The 16,980-nt window shown below is 40.4% G+C and overlaps 1 protein-coding gene across 1 annotated transcript in view; it reads left to right on the top strand.

Moving 5' to 3' along the window:
• DPP6 (dipeptidyl peptidase like 6) overlaps positions 1-16,980 on the top strand; it is a 1,232,953-nt gene that overhangs the window by 1,041,699 nt on the left and 174,274 nt on the right. Inside the window, exons 9-10 of the mRNA XM_036759527.1 lie at positions 10,272-10,426; positions 12,519-12,616. Of these exons, the coding sequence (XP_036615422.1) occupies positions 10,272-10,426; positions 12,519-12,616 (253 nt within the window). The remainder of the gene's footprint in view (positions 1-10,271; positions 10,427-12,518; positions 12,617-16,980) is intronic.

Below are 16,980 nucleotides of genomic sequence, written 5' to 3'. Positions count from 1 at the left end.
ATCTTAGAGCTGGAAGTATTCTCTAAAGATCATCAAAAGGCTAGGGTCTTGTCTCTAGTCAGCAAGTAGGTGCAGAAATATATTCTTATCATCCCCATTTTATAGATAAAGCAAATGAAGTCCACAGTCAAACAACTAAAAATAGTGTCAGAAATCCATTGGACCTTGTGGGGGGAGAATAAGATGTTATTCTTTGGCTAGAAACTTTGGAAGACCCAAGAAGCAACTCTCCCCCCTCCCAAAAAAAGAATACCTGAGACTCATTGACACCTGCAAATTAATCATTGATAATGATGAGAGCTCACATTTATGAACTGTTATAAGCTTCAAACTAGACTGAGGTTTTTGGGGTACCACTTTTATTTCCCCCATTTTATAGATTATCAAACTGGCTCACACAGCTAGCAAGCAACAGGGATAGGCCCTCAACCTGTCTTCCTAGCTCTAGATGAGAGCTCATTGTTGGGGATGGGGTATGGAAGCAGAGGCTCCCACCTACCTTTAGGTAACTTGAACTATTTTACATCAGTTTGTTTCCTATATATTCAATCAACCAACCAACCAGGATTTATTTATATAATCGCAACTGAGGGTGTATGGAAATTGGGAGAGCCCACTGTTGGCAGCCAGCCCCAGATGTTGCTAAACTCCTCACTACTATCTTTATGCCACTTGTTGTAGGTACCATTTTCTCCTAGTCCCTCATAACTATCTTTCATCCCTGATTTTCCCTAAAAACTTAACCTGTAGCATAAAATAATTTAGACCCCTGGAGAGAATAAACCCTCTCCACTTATACATCTATCTATGCACTTTTACCAGGCTCAGTTACTAGTGCTTTATTTAATTAGCTATGTCATAGTTAACTCTTACTGATGACAACCTCTTGTCATTGTCAATACATTTATATTTGTTCGAGCCTTGGTGAGTGCATAACCAGGAGTGATATCTGCCCCAACCTCTGTATGTTTTCATGTCAGATCAAGGCAAAAAGTTTCATTAAACAAATAATTAGTTTTGAGAATAGGTATAGAAAACCAAACACAATTAATGAATTTAATAATTGTTTGTCCCTGTCATGGGAGGCAGCCTGGTAGGTACGAGTACCTCTGACCTGTACTAGCAAGTCAATGAACCTCTCACTGCTCTAGGGGACCCTTTAAGACCTACCTTGGTAGAGAGCATTTCCCCATCCAGGTGTTCCCAAGACCAATGAAATCACAGCACCAGTCCTATCTCTATGTAAATGTTAGTTATGATTTTCTCATTGGTATGAGGACTCTCTCCAAGGTCACAGATTGCAACCAGACTGTGGCTTCTCATCTCTGAGAGAGGCAATATGGTGTGGTTGAAAGAAATGAACTCAGAACTAAGATCTGGATTCAAGTCACATCTGTGATACATAGATGGGCATGATACAAATGATAGACACTTGGGCAAGTCATTTGATTTCTCATTAATATAAACTACTCCCTAAAGATTATCAGTTGCAAAAAGGATGCGGACTTGCCTTGGTCAGAGAAGTTTTCCCACCTATCAGTTCCCTATACTGATGAAATCAAAGGTATCCTCTGCCTCTCCCTTGTCCTTAAAGCCACCTAGCTGCCCTATAACATATTACTGGAGAGAAAATCTGCCATTTAGATGAAATATTCCAGACCAGTGGTTTTCAAAGTGTGGTCCACAGAGCCCTGGGAGTCTCTCAGACCCTTTCATGGGGGCAATGAAGTCAGAGCTCTGTTTCTAATAGTCCTAATCTATTGAAATACTCCTCCCTTTTCCAACTACATATCTGTGTGAAACCAGATTTTTTTTCATATACTTCAACCAAAGCAACATTATCTCAACAGACTGAGTATAGAAGCAAACATAGGACTCTAGCCATATTCAGTTAAGCAGATGCTGAAGGGATCTGCATAAATATATAGAAAAATATCACTCTTCTCAGTAAATGCTTTGTTTTAGAAAATAGTTATTTTTCTTTAAAAAGCATGTTATTTATATTAGCATATAATAGCTTGTATTTTTATTTTAGATAAATCAATAACTATTTTTAAAATATGAGTTTTATTTCCAAACATGGTAAAATATAGATAGATATAAACAAAAGCTCTTTGGGGTCCTGATTAATGAGCATTAGGAGTTTGAGGACTGTTGTTTGAGGCTTGTCTGCCTGTGCATTTTCATATTGGAAAATAATAATAAATGTGTAATGATGAAATGTTTAGAAAGCATTTTCCACATAACAATCATGTAAAATAGTTAAAGCGGGCATTATTATCCCCATTTCACAGGTAAGAAAGTAACATGGAATTTACATGACTTGCATGGGCTCACCTATTTTGTAAGTATTGGAGTCTGATCACATATCCAGGTGTTCAGGCTCTCTAGAATTAGAGCTCTTCCACCATTCAGTGAGTCTGTTGCTATTTCAGAGAAGAAAAATGATGCTGTGTCTAGGTGGCTCAGTTTGCCCACACTGAATGAATCTATTATATGACTTTCTAAGGGCAGGCTCCTTTTAGATAAGTGATTGTCTTTATCTGATGTATCAATAATAATCTCTGGTTGGTTTGTCTGTTTTTCCTACCTCAGAAGACTTTGTCTTTTCCTCTATATAGACTTTCTATTCTCCAAATTATTTTTTTAATTAGCTATATCACTGATACCTCCGAATGACAAACTCCTTTAAGTTTTCTGGTCTAATAGAAGACACGGCCTTTTAGGTTATACTCAGATAATGGCTTTTTATGAAGTTCAGGAAAAAGCAGGCTTTTTTCTCTGAAACCTCAAATAAGGGCTGAAGTCAGTATCCTCAGTAATAAAATCCACAGGTGGATTGGAATTAGGTCAGCACAGCCCAAGTGAAGGGAAAGCTACCATCAGCTGTGTAGGTAGTTCAGGCCAAAAGGTTGGATTTGAATGGTACCCACTGTAAAAGAAGATCATTAGGAAATACCTTTTAGAACAGCTATTATTTCTTTGGGATGCCAGTCACTCAAAAGGGTCTTAATGAGTACATATTGTATACAGTACTTTGATGTAGTAGGAAGCACACCATATTGGGACCCCTTCAAGACCTAGGTGACCTATTCCTTACTGTGCCCCAGCCGAGCCATGGGGCTTTGAGCAAGTCCTTTAAACTCTCCAACTTAACCAACACATCCAGAAGCTGTTTTTTTTTAAAGTCCTAACTCTTCTTTTTCTCGCGCTCTCTATCCTTTAGTTAGTTGACCATTTAGTCGATCAACAGGCATTTACTGAGCACTTACTATAAAAATGATAGGCATGGCACTAAATGCTTAGGATACAAAAATAGCAAAAAAATCCATGTTCTCAAGAAGTTTGCAATATAATGGGGGAGACATCATGCAGACATCAGTGTACAAACAAGATATACACAGGACAAATTGGAGATCATCACAGCGGGAAGACACTAGCACTAGGCTTCTTGTAAAAAGTGGGATTTTAGCTGAGACTTAAAGGAAACCAGGAAAGCCTGGAGATGGAGACAGAGGAAAAGAACTCCAGGCATGGGGGACAGCTATCAAGAATGCCTGAAGTTAGGGGATGGAGTGTTTGGTGTGAGGAACAGCAAAGAGGCCAGTGTCACTGGATCACAGAGTATGTAGAAGGGAATAGGAAGGGACTGGGTTATGAAGGGCTTGCAAATCAACACCCAATAATCATTCCACACTTATTAAGTGCCTACTATGTTCCAGGCACTGTGCTAAGCAGTGGGGATCCAAAAAGGAGCAAAAAATAGTCTCTATCCTTGAAGCTAATGGGGGAGTCTACAGGGGGAGGCAACCAGCAAATGAATATGTACAAACAAGTTAAATACAGGATAAATAGGAAATAATTATCAGAGGGAAGGTGGTAGAATTAGGAGGGGTTGGGAAAAAGTATCAGTAGAAACGGGGAAGGAAGGAAGGAATGAAGAGAGGAAGGGATGAAGGGAAGAAGAAAGGAAGCAAAGAAGGAAGGAAAGAAGGGAGAAGGGAAAGAAGGGAGGAAGGGAGGGAGGGAGGAAAGGAGGAATAAAACACAAAGAAAGCCTTCTCAACCTCTTCCATGGGCTGACATTATTCTAACATACCTTTCTGTCTCTTGAAAAGGAAATATGACAGTGTTAAGTAGCAAATAGCCCTGAGGGAGGAAGGAAGGAAGGAAGTAAATCATTAGTCACCTTTTTTCCAAGTTAGAAAAATGGGAAAGGATTGCAAGTTTTCTTCCATTTGACTTCTCCTGCTTTGGCTCATGGGATCACAGATCTAGAGTTGGAAGGTATCTTAGAGGTCATCTGATCCAACCAACCCCATTTTAAGGATGAAGAAAACAAAGGCTCAGTAGTGAAGAGAGTTGCCCAAGCTCACAAAAGTGGTAGATGTGGGTTTTGCACTTGAGTTCTGTAACTAAGTTTTTGTGTTCTCTCCATTGTACCGTCCTGCCTCTGCATGAGTAGTTTCCTGTTTTTTATACAATTGGCCAGATTGGCCCTTGGAGAGCTGTCAGCTTTGCAGCAGCCAGATTTCATAAGGAGACAAACATATGAAACTGGTTCCTTTGAAATACTGTGATAAAACACAAAGAAAGCCTGCCCAACTCTTCCATGGGCTGACACTATGCTAACATACCTTTCTGTCTCTTTAAAAGGAAATATGACAGTGTTAAGTAGCAAATAGCCCTAAATATAACATTCCTCCTCAACTCCAGGATGGCTGTACTGATAGGGTAGGGGTAGGTAAAGGAAAGAAATGTCCTCAGGTTTTTCCAAGTTAATTACTTTTCCTAGAGTGGCAAAATGTTCTTTTCTGTTCCAAGGTGAGGGTTCAGGCAATTAAATTTGTCTAAAGAAATAGATTTTCTCCCTACAAAACTCTGCCCTAAGACTCCACTTGGCATGCCACATTCAAGCAAACTGCCTCATTAAGCTGGAGATTCTAGAGAAAATGTTTGCAGAATAAAGACATCCGTAATTAATGCTAAAATGTCAAGAATTCGTTTGCTTGGTCCCTTTTTCCCCCCTTAGTTTCTTACACTTAATTATCTCTTTAATGAGCTGCTAATATAAGAAAAAGGAGGAAAAAACCCAACCACTGCAGAGAGAACAGTATGTTAAAGAACCATCGCTTAGGAAAATAACTAAAGCTAGCCCAGCTTTGTTTGGCTTGAGAGTCTAGGATCTAGGAATGTCAATTATTTATTCATCACTACTGTGACTGAGATGGTCTCAGTGAACTCTGCTAGGTCTTTGACTTCAGTCAAAATAAAATACACCTTCAAAGTAAAAGGTGAAACGTCATCTGTGATCCTGCAGAACTGCCCATCAGGGCAAAGGCTCAAGCTCTCTTTTCAAGGTTGCTATGGCAGACTTAATCAGCATCAAGATATAGGGCCCGGGTCAAAATGATGAAACCACAGATTAATCAGTGAGGGTCTTGGGAGCTGGACTCAGGCCACCAGCCTGGCTTCAGAAACATGGAGGTCATCATGGTCTGCAGCAAATTGAAAACAGTAGCATCATCAGGAACTCAGGAAGTTTGGTTCACATCACCAGTGCAGAACACAGGCAGTCAAGAGAAGGAGTAGGCTCGTTTGAGAGCAGGGACTGTTGATGTTTTGTTTTGGAGGGCTCAGCAAAAAGTAGGTGCTTGTATGTCCTTTGTTGATTGATTAATGTGATGATTGATCTGGATAGAGGCAGAGAAACTTGTTGGGAATAAGCTAGGCCTAGAGTCAGGAAGTTCAGTCACTTTTCAGTCCTGTCTGACCCTTTGTGACCCCATTTGGAGTTTTCTTGACAAAGATTCTAGAGTGGTTTGCCATTTCCTTCTCCAGATCATTTTACAGGTGAGGAAACTGAGGCAAAGAGGGTGAGAAGACTTGCCCAGGGTCACATAGCTAGTAACTGTCTGATTTGACACTTGGGTCTTCCTGACTCCAGGCCTGGCATTCTACCCACTGTGCCATCTAGCTGCCCCTGGAAACCATCTTACATAATACAAACAGAAGCAACTGTTTTCCTATACCTATCCTCTCAGATATGGAATCATTGAACTTAATCCAAAGCCTCATTTCTGGATGGCATTAAAATTATACAGTAACAGGTTAATCTCTTCTTGCTATTGATATAAAGATGCTTGAGCATCTCAAGCCTTCAGTGTCCAAAGTACTTTAGTGTCCCAGCTCGTTTCTCTTAAACCAGCAAATAAAAACCCTAAACCTGGGAGAATATGAAGATTCTAGATCTTTGATGTGCTAGTACGCATCTGATTATCTCCTTTTCTTGGTTTGTCTCATGAAGAAAGCAGGTTTGGAGGAACTTCAAGGCTATTCAGACAAGTTCCCCGGTAGTCTACTGGGTTTGTGACTTCTAGTCCTGCCCGGCGCCTCTAGGCTTCCAGCCTCCAGGCCTTCCTCCAAGCCTGCTTTGCAATGTGACATAGAGATTGGTATGCTAGACTTGGAATAAGGAAGACCTGAGTTCAGACTCTGCCCCTGATGTTCATGTATCACGAATACATCTCATCTCTCTCAGATCAATTTTCTCATCTGTAAAACTGGAGTAATAATACTTTTTTCGGCAACTAGGTGGTGCAGGGGATAGAGTGCTAGGCCTGGAGTCAAGAAGACTCATCTTCCTGAGTTCAAATCCAGTCTCAGACACTTACTGGCTGTATGACCCTGGGCAAGTCACTTAACCCTATTTGCCTCAGTTTCCTCATCTGTAAAATGAGTTGGAGAAGGAAATGGCAAACCACTGCAGTATTTCTGCTAAGAAAATCCCAAATGGAAAGCCAGACACAATTGAGAATATCTGAGAATATGCAACTTTTAAATAACCTACTTCACAGTATTGTGGTATGGTTTAAATGAGGTAATGTACATGAATATTTTTGCAAACTTTAAAGCATCTTATAAATTTTAGTTATTATCTTCTAACTAAGGGTTCTTAACCTGGAATCCATTTTTTTGTTGTTTTTTGGTATTGTGACCCCCTTTAGTATTATGACATGTCAATGTAATTGGTTTCCTTTGGAATCTGTGTTATTTAATTTTGTGCTTTTAAAAACATTATTCTGAAAAGAGGGTCTATAGGTTTCACCAGACTTCCAAAGTGACCCATGACACACACAAAAAAATGAAGAACCCCCACAAAATGAAACCATAGAAGCTGAACAGTGTAGAGCAGAGGTATCTGCCTCCCAGATGCATGGAAACCATAATACTCCCAAGTGCTTCTGGAACCAGATTAAAATGTAACTGACAAATATTTAACAAAATAAATAAAAGTACAATAAAACATAGATAATGTTAATATATGGTTTTCTAAGTCAATATGTGGCCCGCAGAGATCCTTCTGTATGGTTTAATGGCCCTGTTTCTATTCGAATTTGATGCCACTGGTCGAATCTCAATAGAGAGTGGAGGGGATTATTAGAAGAGTCTGACTTTATGCAGCATGTCCTATATGGCTTTGACCACCTGGCCTAGGAATATAGTTTGACCCTCTGTAGACTTGGAGGTTGTCTTGTCTCCCCTCCATGATTGAGTGGATGGTCCTGAGCTTGCAAAAGAGGTATTGTTTTTGTTTAGTTGTTTCCAGTTTTGTCCAATTCTTCATGACCCCATTTGGGGTTTTCTTGGCAAAGATAATGGAGTGGTTTGCCATATCCTTCTCCATCTCATTTTACAGATGAGGAAACTGAGGCAAACAGGAGTAAGTGACTTGCCCAGGGTCACACAGCTCTCAAGGCTCATTTGATTAGTTGAGAATCAGGTTTATTCAATAACTTCTCTGTTGCAGTCAGTCATTTCAAACTTCTATTCTGGATTTTCGTGAGTTGGGTATGAATTAATGTCCTTTGAAAACTACTCTCAGACTCATTATTGTTGGATGTTGGAATATAATTTTTTTTGGTGTGCTTCCCCATTCATTCCGGTTTTTTTCCTTCACTTCCTTCCCTTGAATTCTGCTCACTTCTAGCCATCATTCAAGCAAGATTTCAGTTACATTTCATTTTAGCCCTGCAGTACCATCAGGATGGAGCAGAATCATCAACAAATTTCATTGCATTGCAAATGGTGCCTATTTTTTTCCAGGTTACCATCTGCTGGAATCTCTATATTCACCGTTCCAAGAGAATAGGTTAGATAACTCTACAAAGTCATTTTCAGTGCACCTCATCTCCAAACTTGAACTGGAAAGTCACTTTCCCAGACATCTAAAGACAAGGGGAAATTGCAGATCTTTTTTTTCCTTATTTGTATTTTTTTCTCCATTTTCCCCTCTTCCTCCTATAGTCTGTAGCTTGGAAAGTAGCTGGGCCACTATGAATAATTCTAATCTTGCAATGATCGGATATGTATAGAGGATGCTCATTCATTCTGTATTCCAAAAGCTTTGTTAGGTTACTTCTCTTTGTTACTATTAATAATAATAACTAACATTTATATACTCCTTAAATTTGCAAAATACTTTATATGTGTTTTCTCATTTGATCCTCATAACCACCCTGCTACAAGGTGAGTGTTATTAAATTATCCCAATTTTACAGATGTGGAATCTGAGGTTGAGAGCATCGTGTGGCTAGTAAGTGCATGAGACAGGATTTGGACCAGGTCTTCCTGATACCAAATCTAGCTCTCTCCCCATCATGCCATCTAGCTGCCCATGTATGCAGCATGGTGCCATAATTTATGTGCCCTTTATTTTAAGGCCTCCGTGCAGCCATGTCTTCCTCCTCAAGCTGAGCTAGAGATTCTGACTCTCCAACTAGATTATAACTTCATAAGGACATAGCAGAGCATAACCCCACAGGTGTCCCTCCAATAGTGCTTCTGCAATGACCCAATAGGTGTTAATGATTTACCAACTGATTGGCCACTATTTGACTCCACTGATGAAACTCCCAATCCAAAATGAGATAACTGAGAATGAGTCCATAATTTTTTTTTTGTTTTAGCCTTTGTGAATTGTTCTAAGATTTCTTTTCCTGCCTTTTCAGAAGAAAAATTTACCTTTGAGGAAGTAGTATCTCACTGAGTCCCAGAACTTCACATTCCACCTATATCCAATGGAACTTATAGATTGTATAGGACAAGGCTTCTTAATTTTTTCCACTCCTGCCCCCTTTTCACATTCAGGCATTCATTGGTGTTGCATGGCCTGAAGGCATGCGCAGTGTAAAGTGCACATGCTTTGTGTTCAGAACCAAGGTTGCAGTGAAGTTCCATAATGCGTTCAGAAACTTTTTACTGTTGCCAAATTTTTTACGGCCCCATATGGGGTCACAACCCGCAGTTTGAAAAGCACTGGAGGACATAAGGTTGAATGTGGTAGAGTAAAAAGAGCATGTATTTTGGCACGCGAGGCCCTAACCTCAGATCCAGACTCAGCTGTATATTACGTGATCTTAGGCATGTCACCCTCCAAAAATCAACTATTCAGATGAGTCATCATCATAGCTGAATTTTTGAAGGGTCTAGTAGAGATTGGGGGTTGATATCTTCAGGAAGCACGCAAGCCCCTTGAGGGCAGTATATCACTCTATCTTTGTCTTCTCAGCATCTAACATGCTGCCCAATGTGTAGTAGATATTTAATAAATGTTTGAATTGAACAAAGTTTTCTAAGCTGTGGTTACTATCATCCCATACTTACTGGTACCCGTGAAATGGATGAAACCCTTGGAGACATTGTGAGGATATAATGAGAGCTAACATTACAAAGCACTCTGTGCCAGGCACTGTGCTAAGTGCCTTACAGTTATCACTAAATTTGATCTTCACAACAACTGTAGAAGCTAGGTGGTATTATTATCCCATTTTACATATGAATAAACAGGCAAACAGTGGTTAAGTGACTTGCCCAGGATTCCACAGCTGGGCAAGTGTCTGAGGCTTGATTTGAACTTAGGTCGTTCCAACTCCAGGGGCACCTAGGTAGCACAGTAGATATAGTACCTGGCCCATAGTCAGAAAGACTGCTCTTCCTAAGTACAAATCAGCCTCAGACACTTATTGGCTATGTGATCCTGGGCAAGTCACTTAACCTTGTTTGCCTCAGTTTCCTCAACTGTAAAATGAGCTGGAGGAGGAAATGGCAAACCACTCCAGTATCTTTGCCAAGAAAACCCTAAATGGCGTCACAAAGAGTCAGACAAGACTGAGAAACAACCAATATCGTACCATTTGTAATGGCATTTAACTGATTTCTCCTCCATCTGTTTCCTATTCATGTTTCTCTGCTTTCTGTCCTTTCCCCAGAGGAGATATTAAAGACTCACATTGCACACTGGTGGTCTCCAGACGGGACTAGGTTAGCCTATGCCACAATCAATGATTCCCGAGTGCCCATCATGGACCTGCCCACCTACACTGGCGCTATCTACCCCACTGTTAAGCCCTATCATTATCCCAAGGTAAGAGAAATGGCTTTCGGCTTTTCCTTTTGCTGAACTGATTGTTTGCATTATTCATGGGTCTTTCTCCTCTCAGCTGACTCAGATGTGGAGATGTGCTAATCAGAGATGCTTATGAGCATTACAGTAAACAGAGAAAAGATTAATTATTTCTCATTAAATTGCCATCTTTGTTTAGTTAAATTTGATGGTTGGTAAATTTACCTTTAGTGTTTGTCTAAGCTGGGGTTAGTCATTTAACTAAACTTCAGAATAGAGTAAAAAAAAACAAAACCTTGTTTCCCTCTGAGTTGGTGACTACATCTGCCTCCCACCCTCATTCTTCTCCCCTCCTTCAGTCATGAATCATAGAATATTTATAGGATTTAGAGCTGAAAAGGACCTTAGTGATCATCTAGCCAGTCTCCTCATTTTACAGATAAGGAAACTGAGACCCAGAGAGCTTAAGTAACTTACTCCAAGTCACACAGCAAATCAATAGCAGGGTTTGAACCAGAACCCAGGACTCCCAACTCTCAGCTCAGTGTTCTTTCCATTAGTAACATACAATGGCAATTCACTTGCATGAAACTAAAGGGAGAATACTTATGTCTACAACTGATGGCTATAGTGGCCACCATTATTTGATTCTACAGCCAATAGCAAAGCATGATGGAAAGAAGTAAAGGGAGAAATGTATTGGGGTGTCACCATTTCATGGAAGCTCAGAGACCATCTGAGCCCATTCCTTACTTGAGTAGAAATGTCCTCTGCAACATGCCACCAAAGCAGGCAGCCAGGCTTGGCTTGCAGACCTCTGGTAAGAGGATCTTACTGTCTTCTGGGGACAGTCCATGTCACTTCTGGAGAGTTCTGTTAAGAGGGTCTTCTCTAAATCAAATGTGTATCTTCCTCTCTTCCTCTTCTAATCATTCCTACTTGGATAGCCCTCTGGAATTGAGCAGGAGAAATAGAATCCTTCTTCTTCCTGATGGCTCATGTCCTCCATGTCATTCTCTTCTCCACACTAAACATCCCCAGTTTCTTCAACCAATTCTTGAGCTCTGTAGTGTGATAAATACAGCATGGACATCTCCCTATCTAGTATTTCCCAGAATGTATGGTAAAATCACTCCTCATGCTCTGGAAAAAAAACAAAACAGAAAAGTAGGGATCCCTCATTTCGCCCATAAAGTTTCTGATAAACTCGGGGACAAGTTCCCTTAAGCATGAAATTTGCTAAACCCTAGCATCCTGAAGAATTGGTGACTTGTGGGTTAAATAGAAGGTCTCCTTCATATTCCAACCAAAAAGCATTTTGTAGGCCCTTCTCCTGGAATTGATCCTCAAAATAAAAGTCCTCAACCTATTGAAAAATGTATTTGGCTTATTTCTTTACTGAACACAAGCATCTTTTAAAAAAATCAGGAGTATGCTTTTTGTATATCACTGAAACCATGCACTGCCAGTAGGTTGGTGAGCTCACCCTCTGGGCCACCCACTTATGTTCTCTCTTCTATGTCCTCTAGTGTTTCTTTCCTGGCCAAAACAGTTGTATTTTGGGCCTGTGATATGTTTGGTGGGTACACATTGCCACCAAACTGGCAGTGGTTGGAGTAGAAGAGGAGTTCAAAGCAGAACAATGTACTCAATCTTTTTTGGAAGGCCTTAATTTCATCCCACTTGTGAGCAGTGAAAATGGATAATTTCCATTTCTTGGATAATTTCCCCTTTGTTCTGTCATCTTGCTGCTCCTTCTCTCTTTCCTTTCTTCTGATTTCTCCTTTTTCTTTCTCTGGGAAATGATAAGAGGTGTGGATAATAAACAGGGGGCAAGTGCTGTAGAGAGGAGAAGAGAGAGAAGGGAAATTGAGAAGCAAGAGAATAAGTCCAATTCCCTGTATTTCCCATCTCAGCCTCCAGGTGAGTGTTAAACATCCCCACATAGAGTATCTCAGCCATTCTCTGATGAGAATTAAATTTCTTGGGGTATGTCTTAGGGGTGTCCACAAATTTGTATAACCCGCAAAATATATTTGAAAAGGCTTTACAAGGCAAAAAAGTACTGTCTCAATTATTACTTATAACATCTTTCTTCCCTTTTATATCCTAGGCTGGATGTGAAAATCCAAGCATTTCCTTACATGTCATCGGCTTAAATGGGCCTACCCATGATCTGGAAATGACACCACCAGATGATCCAAGAATGAGGTTTGCTTCCTTCTGTTTTCCTCGTAGCACATATTAGTAATATGTTTTCCTCCCAATACTCTAATCATTTTATTTCATATTTCTCAGTATGAGCTCCTCAGGAACAGACATTCTTTAACAGGTTTCTCCACTATTGTACAACCTGATTCCATAATTGACATCTTTGGGAAGATGGGGTTAGGGCTTTTTTAACAGCAGAATTTCTTTAAAGCAGAGCACATGTATAATAGAGAAATCTCTTTTGTTAAAATAATGACAATTGTATTTATTGAAAGTTAATATTTTCCTCAGAGACATCCTGATTAGGAGTCATCTCTAGTAGTGGCTTTGGTTCATGTGAAAAGGTTAGATTTAAGCTAAGATCTCAAGTGTTGTGGAGAATGAATATCTTCCTAAGGCTCATTTAGAAGGGTTTACAAGAAGAGTTCTGTCCATCCCCATTCAGAGTGGAGTCTTTTCTGCCACTTCGGTGCCTTGTCTCTACTACATGTACCGATATATACAGAACTGGAATTAGCCATTTTTTTCACTTGGGCCAGGAAAGGGGGAGAGAAGACAGCAGCTGAGATTTAGTAATTATCTGTAATGTGGCCATCAGGGGAGAAAGCCCACCTGGTGTATACCAAGAGGTTTCTAAGATTCAAAATGGAGGAGCAAACTCCCCTGGGAAGAGGCTGGGGGCAGAACAAATCAGAATAGGAAGTATGCTACTGAAAAGTACTATTGGCCCCTTGTAGTTTTCTTCCACAAAGCAAAGTTCTAGTAGCGTTGTCCTCATTGGAGTTCTACACGTAGAACTCCAGAAAGAAAGTAGGTCAAGTATGGAGGTACAGCAATGCCAAGGCTTGATTATGTATATATCACAAACTGAACTGGTTGAGTCTAGAATGAACACTGAAGCCCAGCATCTGTTCAGTATTGTTTGAGTTTTGGTGGAAGTCTAGCCTGGGACATGCAAATTCAACTATCAAACTGTAATTTCTAGTAATTATAACAAAAGCTCATCAAAGTCTGGACATAGTAGGTACTCAGCGACTAGTAGTTAACTTGGGATCATTACTGTAGAGCTGAAAGGGAATTATAATAGTGGTAAAATAGTAATAATAACACAAGCATTTATATAATATCGACTATGTGCCAGGTACTATGTGCTTTACAAATATTATCTCATTGGATCCCTCACAGCAACCCTGGGAGATAGGTGTTATGATTATCCTCATATTATAGTTGAGGAAACCGAGGCACAGAGGTTAAGTGATTTGCCCAGGATTACACAACTAGTAAGTATCTGAGGCTGAATTTGAACTCAAGTCTTCCTGACTCCAGATCCAGTACCCTATCCCCTTTTCCACCTAGCTTATGGATTTCGGAGACCATCTTTGCCAACCCCCACATTTTACAGTTGAAGAAGCTGCAATCCATGTAAGTTAGGTGACTTGCCCAAGGTCATATAGGTAGTGTCAGAAGTGGGATTTGAACCCAGGTCTTCCGACTCCAGAGTCAGTTTTTGTCTTTGTTTTGTCCACTGTACCACACTGCCTCCTCATGCTTAACTTAGACCTACGTCCCTTCCTGTGCCCATTGCTCATTGCTTCCAAGGATCATAGATTTAGAGCTGGAAGGGACATTTGAGATTCTCTAGTCCAACCCCCCATTTTGTAAAATAGAGGCCTGATGAGGTGAAGTTGCTTGCCCAAGACATGCTGGAGATGCTTCCCACAATACCAGCACTGGAGGAAATCGAGGAAGTGTATGTTAGCTCCCTCACATCTGCCACTTAGTTTCCCTGGCTTCCTCCAAGACTTAACTCCAATCCCATCTTCTGTAGGAGGCCCAGCTACTAATACCTTCTCCTTTTTGATTATTTCTGTTTACTCTGTGTATATAGTTGAGTACATCTTGTCTCCACCATTTGAAGGTGAACTCCTTGAGGGCAGAGACTTGTTTTTGCCTTCCTTGTATCTTTAGCACTTAGCACAGGGCCTGGTACATAGTAAGGACTTAAATGTTTGTTGACTGAATGATTGCATCAACACATAAATATGAGAATCATTAAAGGACCCAGACTGAAGTTTAGTCATACATCTCTTGGGGAGACTGTGTTCCATCAGCAAAGGTAAGTTCTTATGGATGTTCATTTTCACTGGGTTGTGAGACAATTGTGTGGTTATTTACCTTGATCTCTTTCCCTTCCATACCTTCCACCTGAGATCTTAAGGTTTCATAGTTTTTTTTTTTCAACTCCCTCAAGCTCCTGGGGTCCTGCACCAGCAGATTTGCTGCATTAATATGGAAATTCATCCAGAAAATCTAAGCTGTCTGTTTCAGTTAAGTGAAAAATCTCACTTAGCAGTTCTGCAAGTCTGATTACCTTCAAAGAAAATGAAAGGTTAGCTTAAGTCAAGATTGCAGGTTTGGGCACTAGACTTTGGTTCATTATGATACCTCTAACTTCTAAAACAAACTTCTATTTCAATAAGTTCCCTTGACATTTAACATGGTTATGTAGTCATGAGAGGTGGCATGGAATGGTGGATTGAGAGTTCAACTCAAAGCCAGCATTAGACCTCCTCTGTAGGAAGACTCGGGCTTGAAGGTATTAGCCTACATTGGTAAGGGAAGTTTCCTCCCAGTACCAGTGAAGTCACAGGTCAGGTGCCTGTCCTTACCCCTGTGTAGCCACAGGTGTATTTAGAGTCTGGGCTGGACAAGCTGGCTCCACCCCCATCCCCTCTCCTTGCAAGCATTCCCTTTGTCCCTTCCCCTCAGGGAAATTAATCATTGAAAGTCAATGAAAACATTGTAAGGGGCATGTAAATGTCAGCTGTTACAAACCCCAGACATTTAACTTTGAGGAATTCTCTTTAAAAATCATAATTAGCCTATAAAGTTGACAAAGGGCAAGAGTGGTATGGAGTTTATATGCTACCTGTATTAACAGAATAGAATAGGTCAGGCATCGTGGGGGCGTTCTGGAAAAGCATTTCCATTGGCCTTTCTCCTTCAAATGAGTGAGTAAAAAAACTTCTATTAAATACCAGGGTAGATGCTAGGAATAATACAAAAGCCAAGACAGTCACTTCCCTCAAAAAGCTTATATTCAAAGCTCCTTTTCGTCTCCAGAGAAAGAGAGCCCTTCAATATGGATCGAGTTAAATCTAGGACTATTGATCCATGGCTACCCTTTTCTCTTCTCCATCACATGGTCCACTCTTTTGTAGCACATACTCAGAATGCAATAAAAGTCAGCCTTTCTTTATATGGAGATAAAACCCATTATAAAATATATGCAGCAAATACACAGTAGAGAATAAATATTGCCAGTTTGCCAGACAGCAGTAAGAAATGGGGAGGGGAGGAAGTAGAGAGGGGATAAATTTGCCAGTTTGTAGTAGCAGTGGCAGTTGGGGTAACTGCAACATTCTGTCCAGGCAGGTCCCTTCTTAAGCCAGTGGCTGGGCCAAGCAAGGCTCAAGTTGCTCATGAATATATTCAGGTGGGGATAGCAGCACCCTCCACTTGCAATTGTCATGGGTATGTCAGATCTCTCCTCTAACTAAAATACTTAGGATTTATGTATGGCAGCTGGCATCTGACTTTCAGTTGCTGGTCATAATGTTTTCACTGACTTCACAGGCTCTATCCATAGTGCTGCTTAGTTATTCTACAGAAAGCAAGATTGTCTTGGAGTCAGGAAACCCAGCTTTGAGTCTCACCCCAGAAATTTCCTAGCAGTGTGGCCTGTAGTTCATTACTTAACGCTCTGAGTCTCAGTTTCTGCATTTGCAAAATGAGAAGATTGGACTCAATGACCTCCAAGATTCTTTCTGGCTCTAAATCCATGTTCTGTTATCCTGCCATTTTTGCTATCTATGTCATCGGAATGTTTTGAGGAAAGTGTTTTACAAACTTTCAAATGCTTATCTTGGTGTTATTATTACCATAAACAGATTATAAGTCAACAGTAAAGTCAGAGACGAAGATAGCAAGCCATAATCTTTTACAGTAGTCTGTGGTCCTACAAACTACTTTCAGGGGTGAGATATAAGGACATCCACGTGAATAACTAGTGCAGCAGTGGATAGAGTCTGATTCAGAAAAACTCATTGTCCTGAGTTCAAATCTGGCCTCAAACACTTACTAGCTGTGTGACCCTGGGCAAGTCACTTAATCCTGTTTGCCTCAGTTTCCTCATCTATAAAATGAACTGCAAAAGGAAATAGCAAACCACTTCATTATCGAAAACCCCAAATTGGGTCACAAAGAGCTGGATACAACTTAAAGGACTCAACAACAATAGTAATAACTAAATACATTTGAAAGTAATCTGACTTTGGAAACAAACCCAAAAAAATCCCCCAAAG

This window comes from Trichosurus vulpecula, chromosome 5 (genome assembly GCF_011100635.1).
Source record: "Trichosurus vulpecula isolate mTriVul1 chromosome 5, mTriVul1.pri, whole genome shotgun sequence".
NCBI classification, from domain to species: Eukaryota; Metazoa; Chordata; class Mammalia; order Diprotodontia; family Phalangeridae; genus Trichosurus; species Trichosurus vulpecula.
Note: the sequence above shows the minus strand (reverse complement) of the source record. Positions and strands in the feature narration are given on the sequence as shown.